The following is a 14094-nucleotide window of genomic DNA, read 5'->3' as shown; positions in this document are numbered from 1 at the left end:
GGCTGAGCAGGCCTGCTATCTTTCTGCTTGTCGGACTTCTTAGAGCCCGACTGGTTACCAGGCGAGCAGAGGTCGGTTGCTTGAATATAGCTTTTCGCCTTTCTTAGGGCCGCCTGTAAAGTGAAGGCCCCTTTTCTGACTAGGTCGAACTTAAAGGTCGACCCGTCTCTCAGACCCTTAAAAAAGTCTGTAAAAGCAACCTCATCAGACAGTCCTTGAATCTGAATTCTGATAAGATTGAACTGCCTGACATAGGAGCGCAAACCTTCTCTCTCTCCCTGCTTAACGGTGCTCAAGTCAAGACTTGTTTTCTTAGCAGGGATGTTCATTGAGAAGTTGAAAGCAAACAGGAAGACGAGCTTCCTGAAACTGTCAATGGACCCGGCTGGCAAGTTGCCAAACCATTGTTGGGCAATGCCCTTCAATGTAGCCGGGAAGCATCGACACCAAGTGGCATCATCCAACCCATGTAAGTAACATGAGGTTGGTGTATGCCATGAGGTGATCTTCCGAATTGGTGGTACCATCATAGGTACCTACCAATACATTCTTAACCTTGGCCGGCTGTGCAGCCTCAGTTATCTCCCGGGTGAACGCAAAAGGTTGTTCACCCTGACGGAGCTGCCAGTCTAGTGGCTGGACATTTTGATATGCCGCCTGACCTCCGAAGAGAGCCGGCTGCATGAAGTGAGGGGGATACTGACCGTAGACCTGAGTAGGTACATACGGTACAGTTCCAATCATCTGAGGGCCAGAATGGACGGTATTTCCGCCTGTTTGACTCTCATGAAGGGAGAGTTCATTCCCTGCAGAGGTGTTGTTGAAGCTGTCAGGAAAGTTCGACGTGGAAGCCGACTCAGACAGCTGCTGATTTCTCTTCCGGTTGATGATTTCCCGGGCATCAAGAGTTGATTTTTTACTTCCCACCGGCTGTTGAGTCCGGCGGGTATTATTGGTATTCCTCTTGGGAAAAAGAATTTTGGACCAATCAATGGTCCCGGCTGCCTTCTCCTTTGGATGAGGAGTTGCCTGCCGATCTTTGACTGACTTCCCTTTTCCAGAGGAGTCTTCTTGGCCGTCTGATCCCTACTTGGGCCAGCCCGACTCTGACTGATTAGTTCTTTAATTTCACCCTTGAAACTTGTCATGAATCTCATGAGTTCGTCTTGGGTGACAGGTGCTGATCCAGCTGCCGTATGGTTTCCCCTTCCGGCTGCCCAGGGGGTCGATTTGCACCCGCCTGGGAGGCACCCCGCTCTAGAGAGTCTCTGGGCCGAATGCGCTTGATTTTGAGAGAGCCATCATCGGCTGTAAAGGTTTCGACCTGGGGATCTTCATCCTCCTGGTTTGTATAGACTTCTGGGTCATCGCCCAGACGGTTAGGGGGTACAGACTTTTGAACTATCTTCGAGGTACTCTCCCCACAGACGGCGCCAAATGTTTTGGGTGTTTTTGTCCCTTGGGAGAATTACAACGCGAAGACTGATTCGGCGGGAGCTGTACCTACAAAACAAACGGAGACACTGGTTGGTTGGTGCTCCGCCTCCGACGCACAAGTTAGTAACTTGAAGGGAGAGAAAAAGGTGTGGAAATTTAGGTGGGTCTTTGCTCGGATTCCAAGCTCATATGTCTCTATCACAGGGACAGCTTGTAATAAATGGTAGAATGTGAAAACGTGTCCCCCAAAAGAGGGGAATCTCCCTATTTATAGGGTTCTTGGGATTTGTGCCCCTGATTAGGTCACTGAACCCTAATCATTGGTGGGCTGCGCCACATTGCGGCTTTCTTGGGATTTGGGCCTGAAGGCCGCCATTTCTCCCAGGTTTCTGGAGTGACACGTGTCAAGTAGGGTTAGGTCCACATTGGGCCATCTTGGGGTTGACACGTGTCATCCTCTGATTGGATCACGTGGCGGGGTAAAATTACCCTAAACAGGTACCATGAAAGTAAAAGTATGTGTGAGAGAGTAGTAGGGACCATAAGAGAGAGAAATGATAAATTATTTGAGTGAGGTTTAAAGCAAGAGAGAGAAAATAAAATATATGACTTGTTCTTTTCAACTTATTTCGGATACTTATTGCTTATTCCTTAATAAGTTCAGATCAGATGAGACCAGATCAGAAAGATTCATATCAGACCAGATTAGAAATTTTGATTACCATTTACTTATTGTTAAGTATAGTTAATTAGGTATTAATTTTTTTTTTTTATAAAAATACATATTTAAAAGACTCATGATGAGACGAATCTAACAAGATCTATTTTAATAATGTTTTTCTTTATACATTATTATTAAAATGCGGTCAAAGTTTATTTAAATTGTTAAATCAGATCAAACAAGACCAGGTCAGAAAAATTCAGATCAGACCATAAAAAATTCAGACCAGATCTATTTGTTTTGAGTGAAGACAACTATATATAGAAGTGATGCAATTAAAAAAAAACATTCTTAAAAGGAAAATGATGTAAATAAAAAAACGGATGGAGTACTTACTCTATTTCTCCGAATATGGAGTTTTAGGAAAAATAATGGAAAGTAATTGTATTATATTATGATTAAAGTGGGGTTCCCTCCGTCTTAATAGGAATGGGGATATCTCATGTTTATGGTTACTTTAGAATATTCACGGTTTTCTCTTGCATTTTTCGGTTTGCATTATCCGTAAGGTTCCAAGAAAATGGATTTTTCCGGCTCACTGGTTGGCTGTTCGGGCTCGTCATAGGCATTTCCATTTTTCGTCTTTTTAGTTTTTGTGTCAGTGTGTTCTTTTTCTTAAATCTTCTTGTCAAAAAGAAATAAAAAAGTGAGAATGCGTGGGTAGCACAGAGAATATGAAAAATATTAAATATGATATAATGTGATAATTAATGGGGAGATAAATAATAAAATATTGTTATAAGTAAAATTTTTCAAAAAAGAAAAATAAAGCAAGTAATATGATTACAAAACATATGTAGATCAAGTACTCCCTTTTTTTTTTTGTTGCTCCATTGGACTTTTCACGGTTTTCGAAACGCATGTTAAAATATATGTATCTCAAGATCTATAGGTGCAAAAATTATAAAAATTTGATATTAAAAGAATATATAATTCGACGAATCCAACAAGATCTCACTTAACTATATTATCTCTTATACTGGGAATTTACCGTCAAAGTTATTTAAAGTTGATTCAAAAATCAGCTATGGGACAAAACAATAGGGATAGAAAGAGTAATAACATACGAGGAGTAGAACAGTAGAGGATGTTGTATATCTTTGATTTTTATCAAAGAAAAAAAAAAACCTTAAAAAATGCAGACAAAATAAAGGCAGGAAAGTGGACAAAAAGATAGTCGGTAATAGCGATGAAGAAGATGCAACTGAGGAAAATGCGGTGGAATTACAATACATTATTAAAATTATTAAAATTAAAAAAAATAAAATAAAATAAAAGATAGCATTGTTTCTCTATCTTATTCCCTCTCTTTCTGGTAAAGTGTCCCAGCTCACATCCACATCCACATCCAAGAGAAAGAGAGGAGATCAGGAGAGTGATTATCACTACTATTTTCTCTCTCCTCTCTCTCTTTCTCTCTCTTGCTGGTGAAATTAATTCACTAATTTACACATTAAATACGCTTTTCAAGAATCATGGAAACTCCCTGATTCTTTCTCTTTTTTCTTCCTGATTTCATTATCTTCATTTCTTTCTAATTCTGCCATTACCCCACAATGCCGCTGCAAATTCCTCTGTCTGATACCCGAATTTCTACTGAATCCGTAAGTTCAAATGGGTCGAATCTTTTGTTTTTTTATAGCATTCAAATATTTCCTTTTTTGTACTTTCTTTTGTTTATCTAACTGTCGGTGTTTTTGGGTGATAATTTGTCGTGTTTATCTGTTTTATTTTCTGACGTGGTTCAATATATTTATAGAAGTAGTGTTTTATTATTTAGAAATTATGGGAGATTAATGTGTATCTTCAAAATTAATTTTTGAAAATTGTTCGAATATTTCTGAAATAGCATACGCTGGTTTTATATTTTTTATTTATAATGGGGTTTTGAATTAGTAGTTGTTGATTCTTGTTATGCTGAATGAAATGTGTAATTTGTCTTGGATTTTGGGTGATTGTTGTTAAGTCAGTTGATTTCTTGATTAATTCGGTGATTATATTAATATTTGCTTATTATCTACGAGAAAATACAAATTTATGAATATGATAAACAAATTGATAAAATTTATCAAATTGTAAATAAATTAAATATGGTCCCACGTCGATATATTTACGGAAAAATACCATGATTACAGACATTTATATTGTTTTATTTACCATTTTGCCATTTGATAAACAAATTCTGTTTACTATCAAATTGATTAACTAAGGCTTCTTTTCTATCTACATGCTGATTAGCTTAGTTATTCATCTTATGGTTGAACGCCTAAGTTCCATAAGTGGGGTCCGCTAACCAACATTGCTGAATAAAAAACACAAACCTGTTTTTATCTCGGGTTAGTCATGAAGAGCATCACATCCTTTATGGAACAAAGAAGTAGTTTAGATATCACTGAATCAAATTCTTTCCAAAAGTCTGTTCAATACACTTCAAAAAAAGTGAAGGTAATATGAATATGGGCTAGTGTTTACTGTTATTTGTAACTTGATCCCCCAATGTAGTTTCTGCCTCATTTTGGATCTGCTATAGATTGGTACTATGCGGCTATGTGCCGTATTTTGTAGCTCAAAACCCTGATGTAATTATTGCTGCGGGTCTGAATTACCATATCTAGCTTATCTATAGTAATTCAGGTGGCTGCACATATTAAGTAGTCTCAAAATTCTTCGTGACAGCCGTCAAATGCCCCTTTGGTATCTGTAAAATGGCCGCACTGGGTTTTTTATGGTTGTTGATATGTTATTTCGTACTACTAGCCTTAACTATATGGTAGCTGTAACTAAAAAAACAACTTGACTGATATGTGCATGAAGTAGAATAAATCAACCAAGGCGTGTACCCGTCACCACTCTAAATCATGGTTTTTGTTAGGAAGAATCAGCTAAAGGTTATAGAGGGTATGACCCAGCATCAACATTGTATAGTTGAGAACCAACTAAATTGCACCTGGCGTTGTACCAACTAGAAAACTTACTATAATTGGTCTTCCAGAACTCAAGGAATCAACGTTACTGCATCATATTTAAGCTAACTTAACATTGAACTACTAGCTAATTAGTTATGCCTGTTCATTAAATTTTGGTCCTTTGGATTGGGGATTTGACCCCACTTATGGAATTATGGCTTTGATTAATTGATTGATTGTGTTGGACATGATCGATTTTTTCCTAAAAAATAGGCAGTAAAGCTCACTAAAATGATCTTATGAAATTGAATATTTTGGAGTCTAGATTTCATAAACTTAAATTTCATAATCTAATTGTGCCCTAAAGTAAAATGAAGCTCAAATTGTTTATTCAATGATTTGTACTTCAATAAATGGTCTTTCTTATTAATTGAATATTTATTTAATGCTTTCTCTAAGGATCAGCAATATCTTCTAGTTTAAGGGAAAAGTATATATATATATATATATATATATATATATATATATATATATATATATATATATATATATATATATATATATATATATATATATATATATAGTGCCATGTACGAGTCAGGGTTTCTTTTGATGCTTAATTTAGACTATGATGGTAACATTAAGTTCTTTATATGGTTTTCTTACATTCTTCTTTTAATCAATGCAGCTATGCCTCAAAATGGGAGCACTGGCCTTTGATGCTGATGATGTTGGATCAGATACTTATTTTAAATTGGGTCTGAAAGAAAATGGAAAAGGATCATTGAGAACACCGAGATTCTTGTCACTTCTATCTTCTCTTCTCGACAATTCTGTCCAAAAGAATGAAACATTGTTGGAGACAGCACAAATTGATGATGTCCTTACTGTATTTCATGGTTTAAGAGCCCCACCTGTCAGCATACAACAGTATTTTGACCGAATGTTCAAGTATGCAGGGTGTAGTCCATCCTGTTTCATCGTGGCATACATTTATGTGGATAGATACCTCCAACAAACAAAGACTTACTTAACTTCTCTCAACATCCACCGGCTTCTAGTTACTAGTCTTATGGTGGCTGCAAAATTTGTTGACGACGCGTAAGTACTGCACCACTCTTATGAATTAATGTCTGTCATACATCCAAAACTTTGTGTTGCATCATACGGAAATACATCCTAGCAAAGTGCATTATTGTGATCGGAGACAACTGTCACTTCTGTACAGTAGGCTGGTAATATAATCATGTAATGTGGACAATCAATTAAGAGAGTTAATCGCGTAGATATAGTGGTTTGGAGTAGTTGTTTCGGTTAAAAAAAAAAAGTGACTAACAAACACATTGAATTAAATCTTCCTTGTGACTGTTTAAGTGAAGGTCTCATTTCTGCGATCCTACTATTTATGGGTTCTCACATCACATAGGTGATGGATCCCACAACAGCTCCAAAAGATTGTTAAAACCACGAAGGACCTTTGACCTTGATAGGAAATTCTAGCAGAGAACTTTTAACACAACCTAAATTAGAAAGATGTATCTTTGACAGACTAGTTTTAGAAAACGCACATGGAAGGAATGTGATCTAAAGCCTCTAGACATAGCCACACGGCACATTTTTGTTGTGCGTACCACATTTGAAATTCTGCTAAAGTGGGTTAGGTTTTTGTGAATATTACTCAAGCAAGTTTAGCAGTATGTACTATATTGTGAATATTACTCAAGTATAAGTAACTGTCTTTTACGAGTATTTTTTATATTTTCCTTAAGCACTCATAATTCTTCTGTATAGGATGATGTGTACTGAATTTGTCTGAAATTAGTTGTGGATCTATTTTTAGTTCATGTTTTTAGAGACCAGCTCTCCTTTAAGGTAGATTTGTATTCTTTTCTTAAATGATTAGGCACTATCTTAAATTATTCATCCATGCAGAGCAATGTTTCCCTTTTCACTTTCTAATTGGATTAATCCAAATCCATATTCCTGTTCATGTCTCATCAGCTCTTGGCCTTCATGCCACACTCTTCTCAATTTATTTGTCTTAAAACTTACCAAAGAACAAGAAGAGGGAAGTTTTAAAACATGACATTAAATCCTGCAATTTCTTTCAGGATGTGTCACGTGTGCCAATAGTATATCATCTTTATTTGCAGATAACTACCAGATAGCTACCTAGTACTATAGCTACCTAGTACTGCTCACAATACTCCATCCCTTGCTTATTATAGGGCTTTAGTTACAATACACACTTAAAATATTGAGAAGCAGATAACTGAGGTGACGGGAAAAAAAAAAAGTTCCAACTACATAATAGGAGTTGAGGGAGCAAAAATATCACACAACCTAATGACCTATATTCTTATTGATTAAACCTTTCCGAACCCTTTGATGTGCTCATACAGTCAGAAATGGTCTAAAAACTTATCATGGAAGGGGTCAAGGGGCAATGCTGCTTTACTAAAGCTTCCACCTGCCCATTCTCAAATAATTCTTTTTGACAAATGACGTGAGACATCTATTTAAATAATACTCCTCTTTTAAGTGTAGCATGATACTTTCTAACTTCTAATTCTTTCCACAGGCTACAGCATCCTAAATGCTTGCTTTGATATTTCTGTTTTCCAAATACTTCCTCCATTCTTTTATTACAGCAACAATGTTGTACTATTCACACTCTTTTTACTATATGTTGTGATTTATATGTGAAGAAAAAAAGTCATCTGGGAACAAGGATCTTATTAAATTCGTCTTGATGTTCAAAATATCAATTTGTTTACAGATATAGAGATGTTTAAGATTAAAATTGTGCTTTGGGAAACATTATCTTGCCTTTGTTTCAATTATGAAAAGAACGGATGGAGGAAGTATAAGTTATTTATGGATAATTCTTACATAACTGCCTTACCATCACTTGTAGTTCAGGAAACTAACAGCCCATAATAATAATATAGGGGAGGAGTATGTTCTGTCTGCTCCAGTTACCTTCTTATGGACCTAATCATGATTATGTAGGAGATATATATTTAATGAGATATTGATTTGGTATAGTGCCTTTTTTTAGCTTTACCCTGGTAAATGCGTCCTTGATCCATCTTCTGCTATAACAAGTTTAGTCAAAGCTGATCAAGCTCTCTATTAATTCTTGCAATTTTCAACTGCTCTATTAGAGTCACAGGTGATTCTCCAATGGTAATGATATTGCAGATTGATGGGTTTCTCTTTTCCACCTGCTTTAGTTGGCAGGGGTGTGGGGTGGCTGTTAGGTTATGTATCCATATGAAAATGAAAATTACAAGTTCTCTAGTCATACAAGAATTTTTTATGCTAGTTTCATCTCAATTATTCTTATAACGCACCGATTTTTTAATATAATTTCATTCAAATCTCATAATTATAAATCGTAAATTTTTTAACTTACCGCCCAAAAATGTATCCATTTTCAAAATAACTACCCGTTTAATTTTTATTTTTATTTTACCACCCCTTAAATTAAAAAAACTACTCAGATTACCACCCATTTAAAAATTTTGGTGTATTTCTGTTATGTGGATCCACCCAACGGCTAGAAATGCCTATGTCTAAGCATTACAATCAACCCTGTCTTTACTCCACCTCCCATTCAACCAGTTTATTGAGTACAAGACAACCTAAAACCAAAATAAAACAACTAAAAAAAAAAATAAGAACTTGTTGGCTGAATTGCCACTACTACTAATCATCTTCTTCTGGTCACCACTAAGAGTCGTTGGGTGGGGCCTACATAAGAAAAATTCACCGGAATTTTGAAATGAGTAGATTTTGAATTTAAGGGGTGGTAAAATAAAATAAAAAATTTAACGGGTGGTTATTTTGAAAATGGATATATTTTTTGGTGGTAATTTAAAAATTAACCTTATAATTCTATGCTATATAATGTTGCCTACTATGATTTCATTCATTTCTCCTGCCGGATATGTCTTATCATAAGTATTGTCTTATAGATTGGTTATTGTGATTATATTTAACTTCTGAAGATGATCATGATAACTATGGCTGAAATGAGAAACAATCTAGATATATTTTTGCAAGTTGCATTGCCTTGTTGATTAATACAGTTTACCTTGATCTGCAGATCCTTTAACAATGCATACTATGCTAAAGTTGGAGGTATTAGCACTTCAGAAATAAACAGGTTGGAGATGAAATTACTCTTTAGCATAGATTTTAGGCTTCAAGTAAACGAAGATACATTCAGGAGATATTGTTTATTATTGGAAAAAGAAGGCGAAGGATGTCATATTGATTGGTCAGCCAAAGCATGTTGTGTTAAAGATAGTTGGTCAAAAAAGGACGAATACCCACGCAAGACTCCAGTTGCTAGATGACCACTTGATCACTACGATTGTTTCGATAAGAAGTCTAGGAGTAGATGCCGTGTCACAACCTGTGTACAGTTATCGTGCGTTGGCAGCAGAGAATTATGTTCGATCGATGCCCAGTTATATGGAACCTACATTTGGGTTATGTTATTCTCTCTGGTTGTACAATCACATTCCATGTTCATTTGTAATTGTTTTATGAGCACCCCCTCCCCTCATATTCTTTTGCTAGTGTTCTTTTAGACGTAGAAGTGTCAAGAGGGCATGGGTTTGAGTTGTAGAAAAGGCATTCATGAATTTTCATTGTATTGATCATATTTCCCGAATTCTTTTGTGTCTCTATTATTGTACATAGTAAGGGTGTTTGGAGAGCAATTTCAACATGAACTGATAGATTGGAGCATGCTGGACCTCCTATTTTTCAGTTGGGAAGGCTCCATCGATTAGAGGTCATGACCAAAACAAGTGTCCTCAAACTACAGAAGTCTACTTTCCAAATTAAATGGTATTGTAAAAATATATTTAATGAAGTTTGAATTACATCACAAAGAGTGCAATTCTAGTATTTTGCATACATTTTCTTTATTGCAAATTTGAATTGGGCTTATTATATAGCAATGAAAAGTTCTATAGAACGTATATCCATACATGTAGCTCGTGAGTTCAGCAATGTCAACATTCAAGAAATATGATGGCAGTGGTTAAGTAACTACTGCCATTGAGCTCTACAATAGGGAGACACTATAGACACCTAATGTGTCCCCAAAATAATTGATGAAATGATAAGTACAACTCCAAACCTTCCAAATTGAATCCAAATAAACCTCCATATAATTTGAACCTAATCCAAACCAAACTCGTATCCCTTCGAAATACATTGTTAGGCACAACGTGAAGGAAATGTGTCCATAGGCTAAGGGGGTGTTTGGTATAAATATTGTTAATGAAAGGGAAGGGATTCAAATAAGTAGGGGAAAGGGTTATGATAAACGTTACCTTTACTATATGTTTGGTATCCTAATGAAATGGAAACAATTTGAGTAGATTGTGATTGAGTAAGGAAACGTATTTTGTTTCCCCTAGTTTGTCAAGGGTAATAAATTGGGGGATTTTGTTACCCTTAGGAAATGGTATTTGTTACTTTTAACACATACCAAACAACTAGAAATGGAAACACTTAATTGAATCCATTTCATGCATCTAATATTACTATACCAAACACCTCCTAAATGTATTATTTCACTAATTATTGAGTTCTATTTAGTGAGACGTGTGATCAAGTGGGAAATATTAAATTGGTGACCAGTTCTGATCAATGAAAACTAGTCTCATAGTAAGCTCTTGACTGGACCTACTAGGTCACACATAATGCATGAAATCAGAACAATGTTTAAGATGGATTGAGCCAAAATCCCAAATATGTTATTTAGTACTCCCTATGTTTCATATCGATCATCTCACCAATCTTGTCTCACAAAATTGGTCAAAGTGGGAAGATAATTATGAAACGGAGGGAGTAACATTTGGATTAAACCGTAAATGTTATGCTTAGACGCTCCAAGACCAAGTGCCACATCTCAATACGAATAAAAAATCACATGGCTTTACGACACAGGTACGTGTTGGAAATATGTAATGCAAACGGATGACTCGCGCCTGATCGGGCGGAGGTGATCAAGGAAATTAAGAGAACTCTCGCGCCCGATCGGGCGGCCTTCGCCCGACCGGGCGGCGGACAAGAATTTTTAACGAGAACTCTCGCGCCCGATCGGGCGGCCTTCTCCTGACCGGGCAGCGGACTCGAGTTTTTGACAAGCCCGATCAGGCGGCTTCGCCCGATGGCTCAACCGGGATGGGGTTTTTAGATCGCCCGACCGGGCGGTGTTCGCCCGACCGGGCGCGACACTACGTCTGGAGAAACTCGATCTCGCGCCTGATCGTGCGACAGCTTGCCCGATCGGGCCCGCCTTTTTTCCTAGGTCGGTTTGTTATGCGTGTTTCCTTTTTCGGGACTCATATAAATACGAGTCTTGCCTTTTCATGAGATTGATTCACTTTCTAGCTGAAAACACAAACCTACCCTTTGAGATCTGAACAGTTCTTGAGCAATTCCACTCTTCGAGTTCGGGTGCACGGATTACGGAAAGAGTTGCGTTAAACTTGAGGGGCGTGCGTCACTAGGAAACTTGTACCGGTGGTGGCGTATTTCTCTTCTAAGGTAGTGGATTTTGTTCAACGGCACGACTGTGAGTTTGGGATCTTCAATCCAGGAAAGTTTTAATCTTTTTGTTAGTTATTGATTTCGACAGTTATTTTACCAACAATTTAGAAGCGAAATATTTTGATTTATTCTGTTGATATCATGACTAGCAATTCTCAAACTCGTCTATACCTAGATATGTCTAAGGTTGAGTCTCTTGATGGAATTAATTATAAGAGATGGTCACAAAGGATGTTGATTGCTTTTGAACAAGTAGAAATTGATTATGTTTTGTTTAGGGATGCTCCAAAACCTATTGAGCAAACCAATACCATGATTGAAATTCTTAGTACTCCTGTTTCTGGGAATAAAGAATCTATCTCTAGTCAAAGGATCACTACTGTTATTGCTAATGAATCTGAAATCAAGAAATTTGATCGTGATAATAAATTTGTTAGAGGTCATCTTTTGAACAGCATGAAAAACAACATATTTGATTTGTATGTTAATATGAAATCTGCTAAGGAGATGTGGGAGTCTTTAGAGAAGAAATATGGTGCTGATGATGCTGGGAAAAAGAAGTATGTGACTGGAAATTGGTTGAATTTCAAATTGGTTGACACAAAGCCTATTATGGACCAAGTCCATGTGTATGAAAACTATGTTGCTGAAATTCTTGCTCAGGGTATGAAGATGTGTGAAATCCTTCAGGCTAATGTTTTGATTGAAAAATTACCTGATTCCTGGTCTGATTATAGAAATCACCTCAAGCATAAAAAGAGGGATTTAACCCTAGAAGAACTTGTGTGCCACATGAAGATTGAGGAAGCCAACAGGCTTAAGGATGTTTCCTCTAAGCCAAAGAATGTGTTAGCAATCAAGGCTAACCTTGTTGAATCTGGTGCCAACTCTGACAAGAAAGCATGTGATAATCGTGCCAAGAAGGGGAGCTCTGAGAAGAAGGGAAATCTCCAAGCTAAGGGCAAGATTGGAAAGAAATTCACTGTCAAGTGTTGGTCATGTGGTGAAGTGGGGCACTTTGCTTCACAATGCAAAAACAAGAAGAAGAAAAATCTGAAATCGAGTGGAGGAAACAAGGGTCATGCTCATCTGGTTGAGAATGAGGATGAAGATGTCATTGCTGCAGTTGTTTCTGAAGTCAACCTGGTTGAGAACAACAGTGAATGGATCGTGGACACTGGTGCATCTAAACACTTCTGTGCTAACAAGGACCTGTTTGTTAGTATGGAAGATGCAAAGGAAGGTGAACAAGTCTTCATGGGAAATTCAAGCAGCTCTTAGGTACTTGGAAAGGGCAAAGTGGTTCTGAAGCTGACTTCAGGGAAGACCTTGGCTCTTCACAATGTGCTGTATGTTCCTTCTCTTCGTAGAAATTTAATTTCTGGTGCTTTGTTGAACAAAGTAGGAGTTAAGTTAGTTTTGATGCTAATAAACTTGTGTTAACCCGTAATGGAGAGTATGTTGGAAAGGGTTACCTTAGTGGGGGCCTATTTGTTCTTGAGATTGTAACTGTTCCTTCAATGAATAAGATTTCTACTTCTGCTTAAATTGTTGAGTCCTTTAAATTATGGCATAGCAGATTGGGTCATGTTGGTGCAACTAAATTGAAACAAATGAAAAGTTTAAATTTGCTCCCAAATATGTCAATAGATGGATTTGAAAAATGTGAAGTGTGTGGGGAGTCTAAATTCATGAATAAACCCTACAAATCTGTCACGAAGAGAGAGACCACACCACTTGAGCTAATTCATTTAGATTTAGCAGACTTTAAGAACTTGGAAAGTAGAGGCGGGAAACGCTACTATATCACCTTCCTTGATGATTGTTCGAGATATAGCAAGGTGTATCTTTTAAGGACAAAGGATGAAGCTGAGTCCAAGTTTCTTGTGTATAAGGCAGAGGTGAAAATCAGTTGGAGCGGAAAATAAAGAGAGTTCGCTCAGATAGGGGCGGAGAATATGGCTCCGATTTCCTCAAGGACTTATGTGAAAGTGAGGGAATCATTCACGAAGTATCGGCCCCTTATACTCGCAGCAAAATGGTGTGGAAGAGAGGAAAAATAGGACCTTGAAGGAAATGATGAATGCAATGCTCCTAAGTTTCGGGTTGCCAGACAGTTTGTGGGGTGAAGCGGTTCCATCAGCTAATTATGTACAGAACAGAGTAACTCACAAGAAGTTAGACAAGACTCCATATGAAATATGGAAGGGTTATGCCCCAAACATGAATCACATGAAAGTGTGGGGGTGTCTAGCTAAGGCGGGCTATCCATTGTTCAAGCGCTCTACTATAGGTTCTAGGACCTATGATACAATATTCATTGGCTATGCTGAGAATAGTGCCGCATACAGGTTTATGAGTCTGGAAGATCGCTCTATATCTGAATCTCGTGATGTAGAGTTCTTTGAACATGTATTTCCTTTGAAGAAAAACTTAGTTACTAACGATGTT

General features: G+C 37.2%; 1 protein-coding gene across 1 annotated transcript; it reads left to right on the top strand.

Moving 5' to 3' along the window:
• Window positions 1–3197: 3197 nt before the first annotated feature.
• On the top strand, window positions 3198–9971 carry LOC110713100 (cyclin-P3-1-like). Its single transcript, XM_021891560.1, has 3 exons — window positions 3198–3762; window positions 5753–6165; window positions 9176–9971. The coding sequence occupies exons 1-3, from the start codon at window positions 3715–3717 to the stop codon at window positions 9426–9428; spliced, it is 714 nt and encodes a 237-aa protein (XP_021747252.1). The 5' UTR covers window positions 3198–3714; the 3' UTR covers window positions 9429–9971.
• The last annotated feature ends 4123 nt before the right edge of the window (window positions 9972–14094 follow it).

The sequence above is a fragment of the Chenopodium quinoa genome, unplaced genomic scaffold (genome assembly GCF_001683475.1).
Source record: "Chenopodium quinoa cultivar QQ74 unplaced genomic scaffold, ASM168347v1, whole genome shotgun sequence".
NCBI classification, from domain to species: Eukaryota; Viridiplantae; Streptophyta; class Magnoliopsida; order Caryophyllales; family Amaranthaceae; genus Chenopodium; species Chenopodium quinoa.
This window is presented reverse-complemented; position numbering and strand designations above follow the sequence as displayed.

Bases quoted from the DNA above. Each gene is read 5' to 3' on its own strand.
- LOC110713100 (XM_021891560.1), top strand. From the start codon at position 3,715: ATGCCGCTGCAAATTCCTCTGTCTGATACCCGAATTTCTACTGAATCC. The intron at 3,763-5,752 runs GTAAGTTCAAAT...TAATCAATGCAG, and splicing joins CCCGAATTTCTACTGAATCC to CTATGCCTCAAAATGGGAGC. The intron at 6,166-9,175 runs GTAAGTACTGCA...CTTGATCTGCAG, and splicing joins GCAAAATTTGTTGACGACGC to ATCCTTTAACAATGCATACT.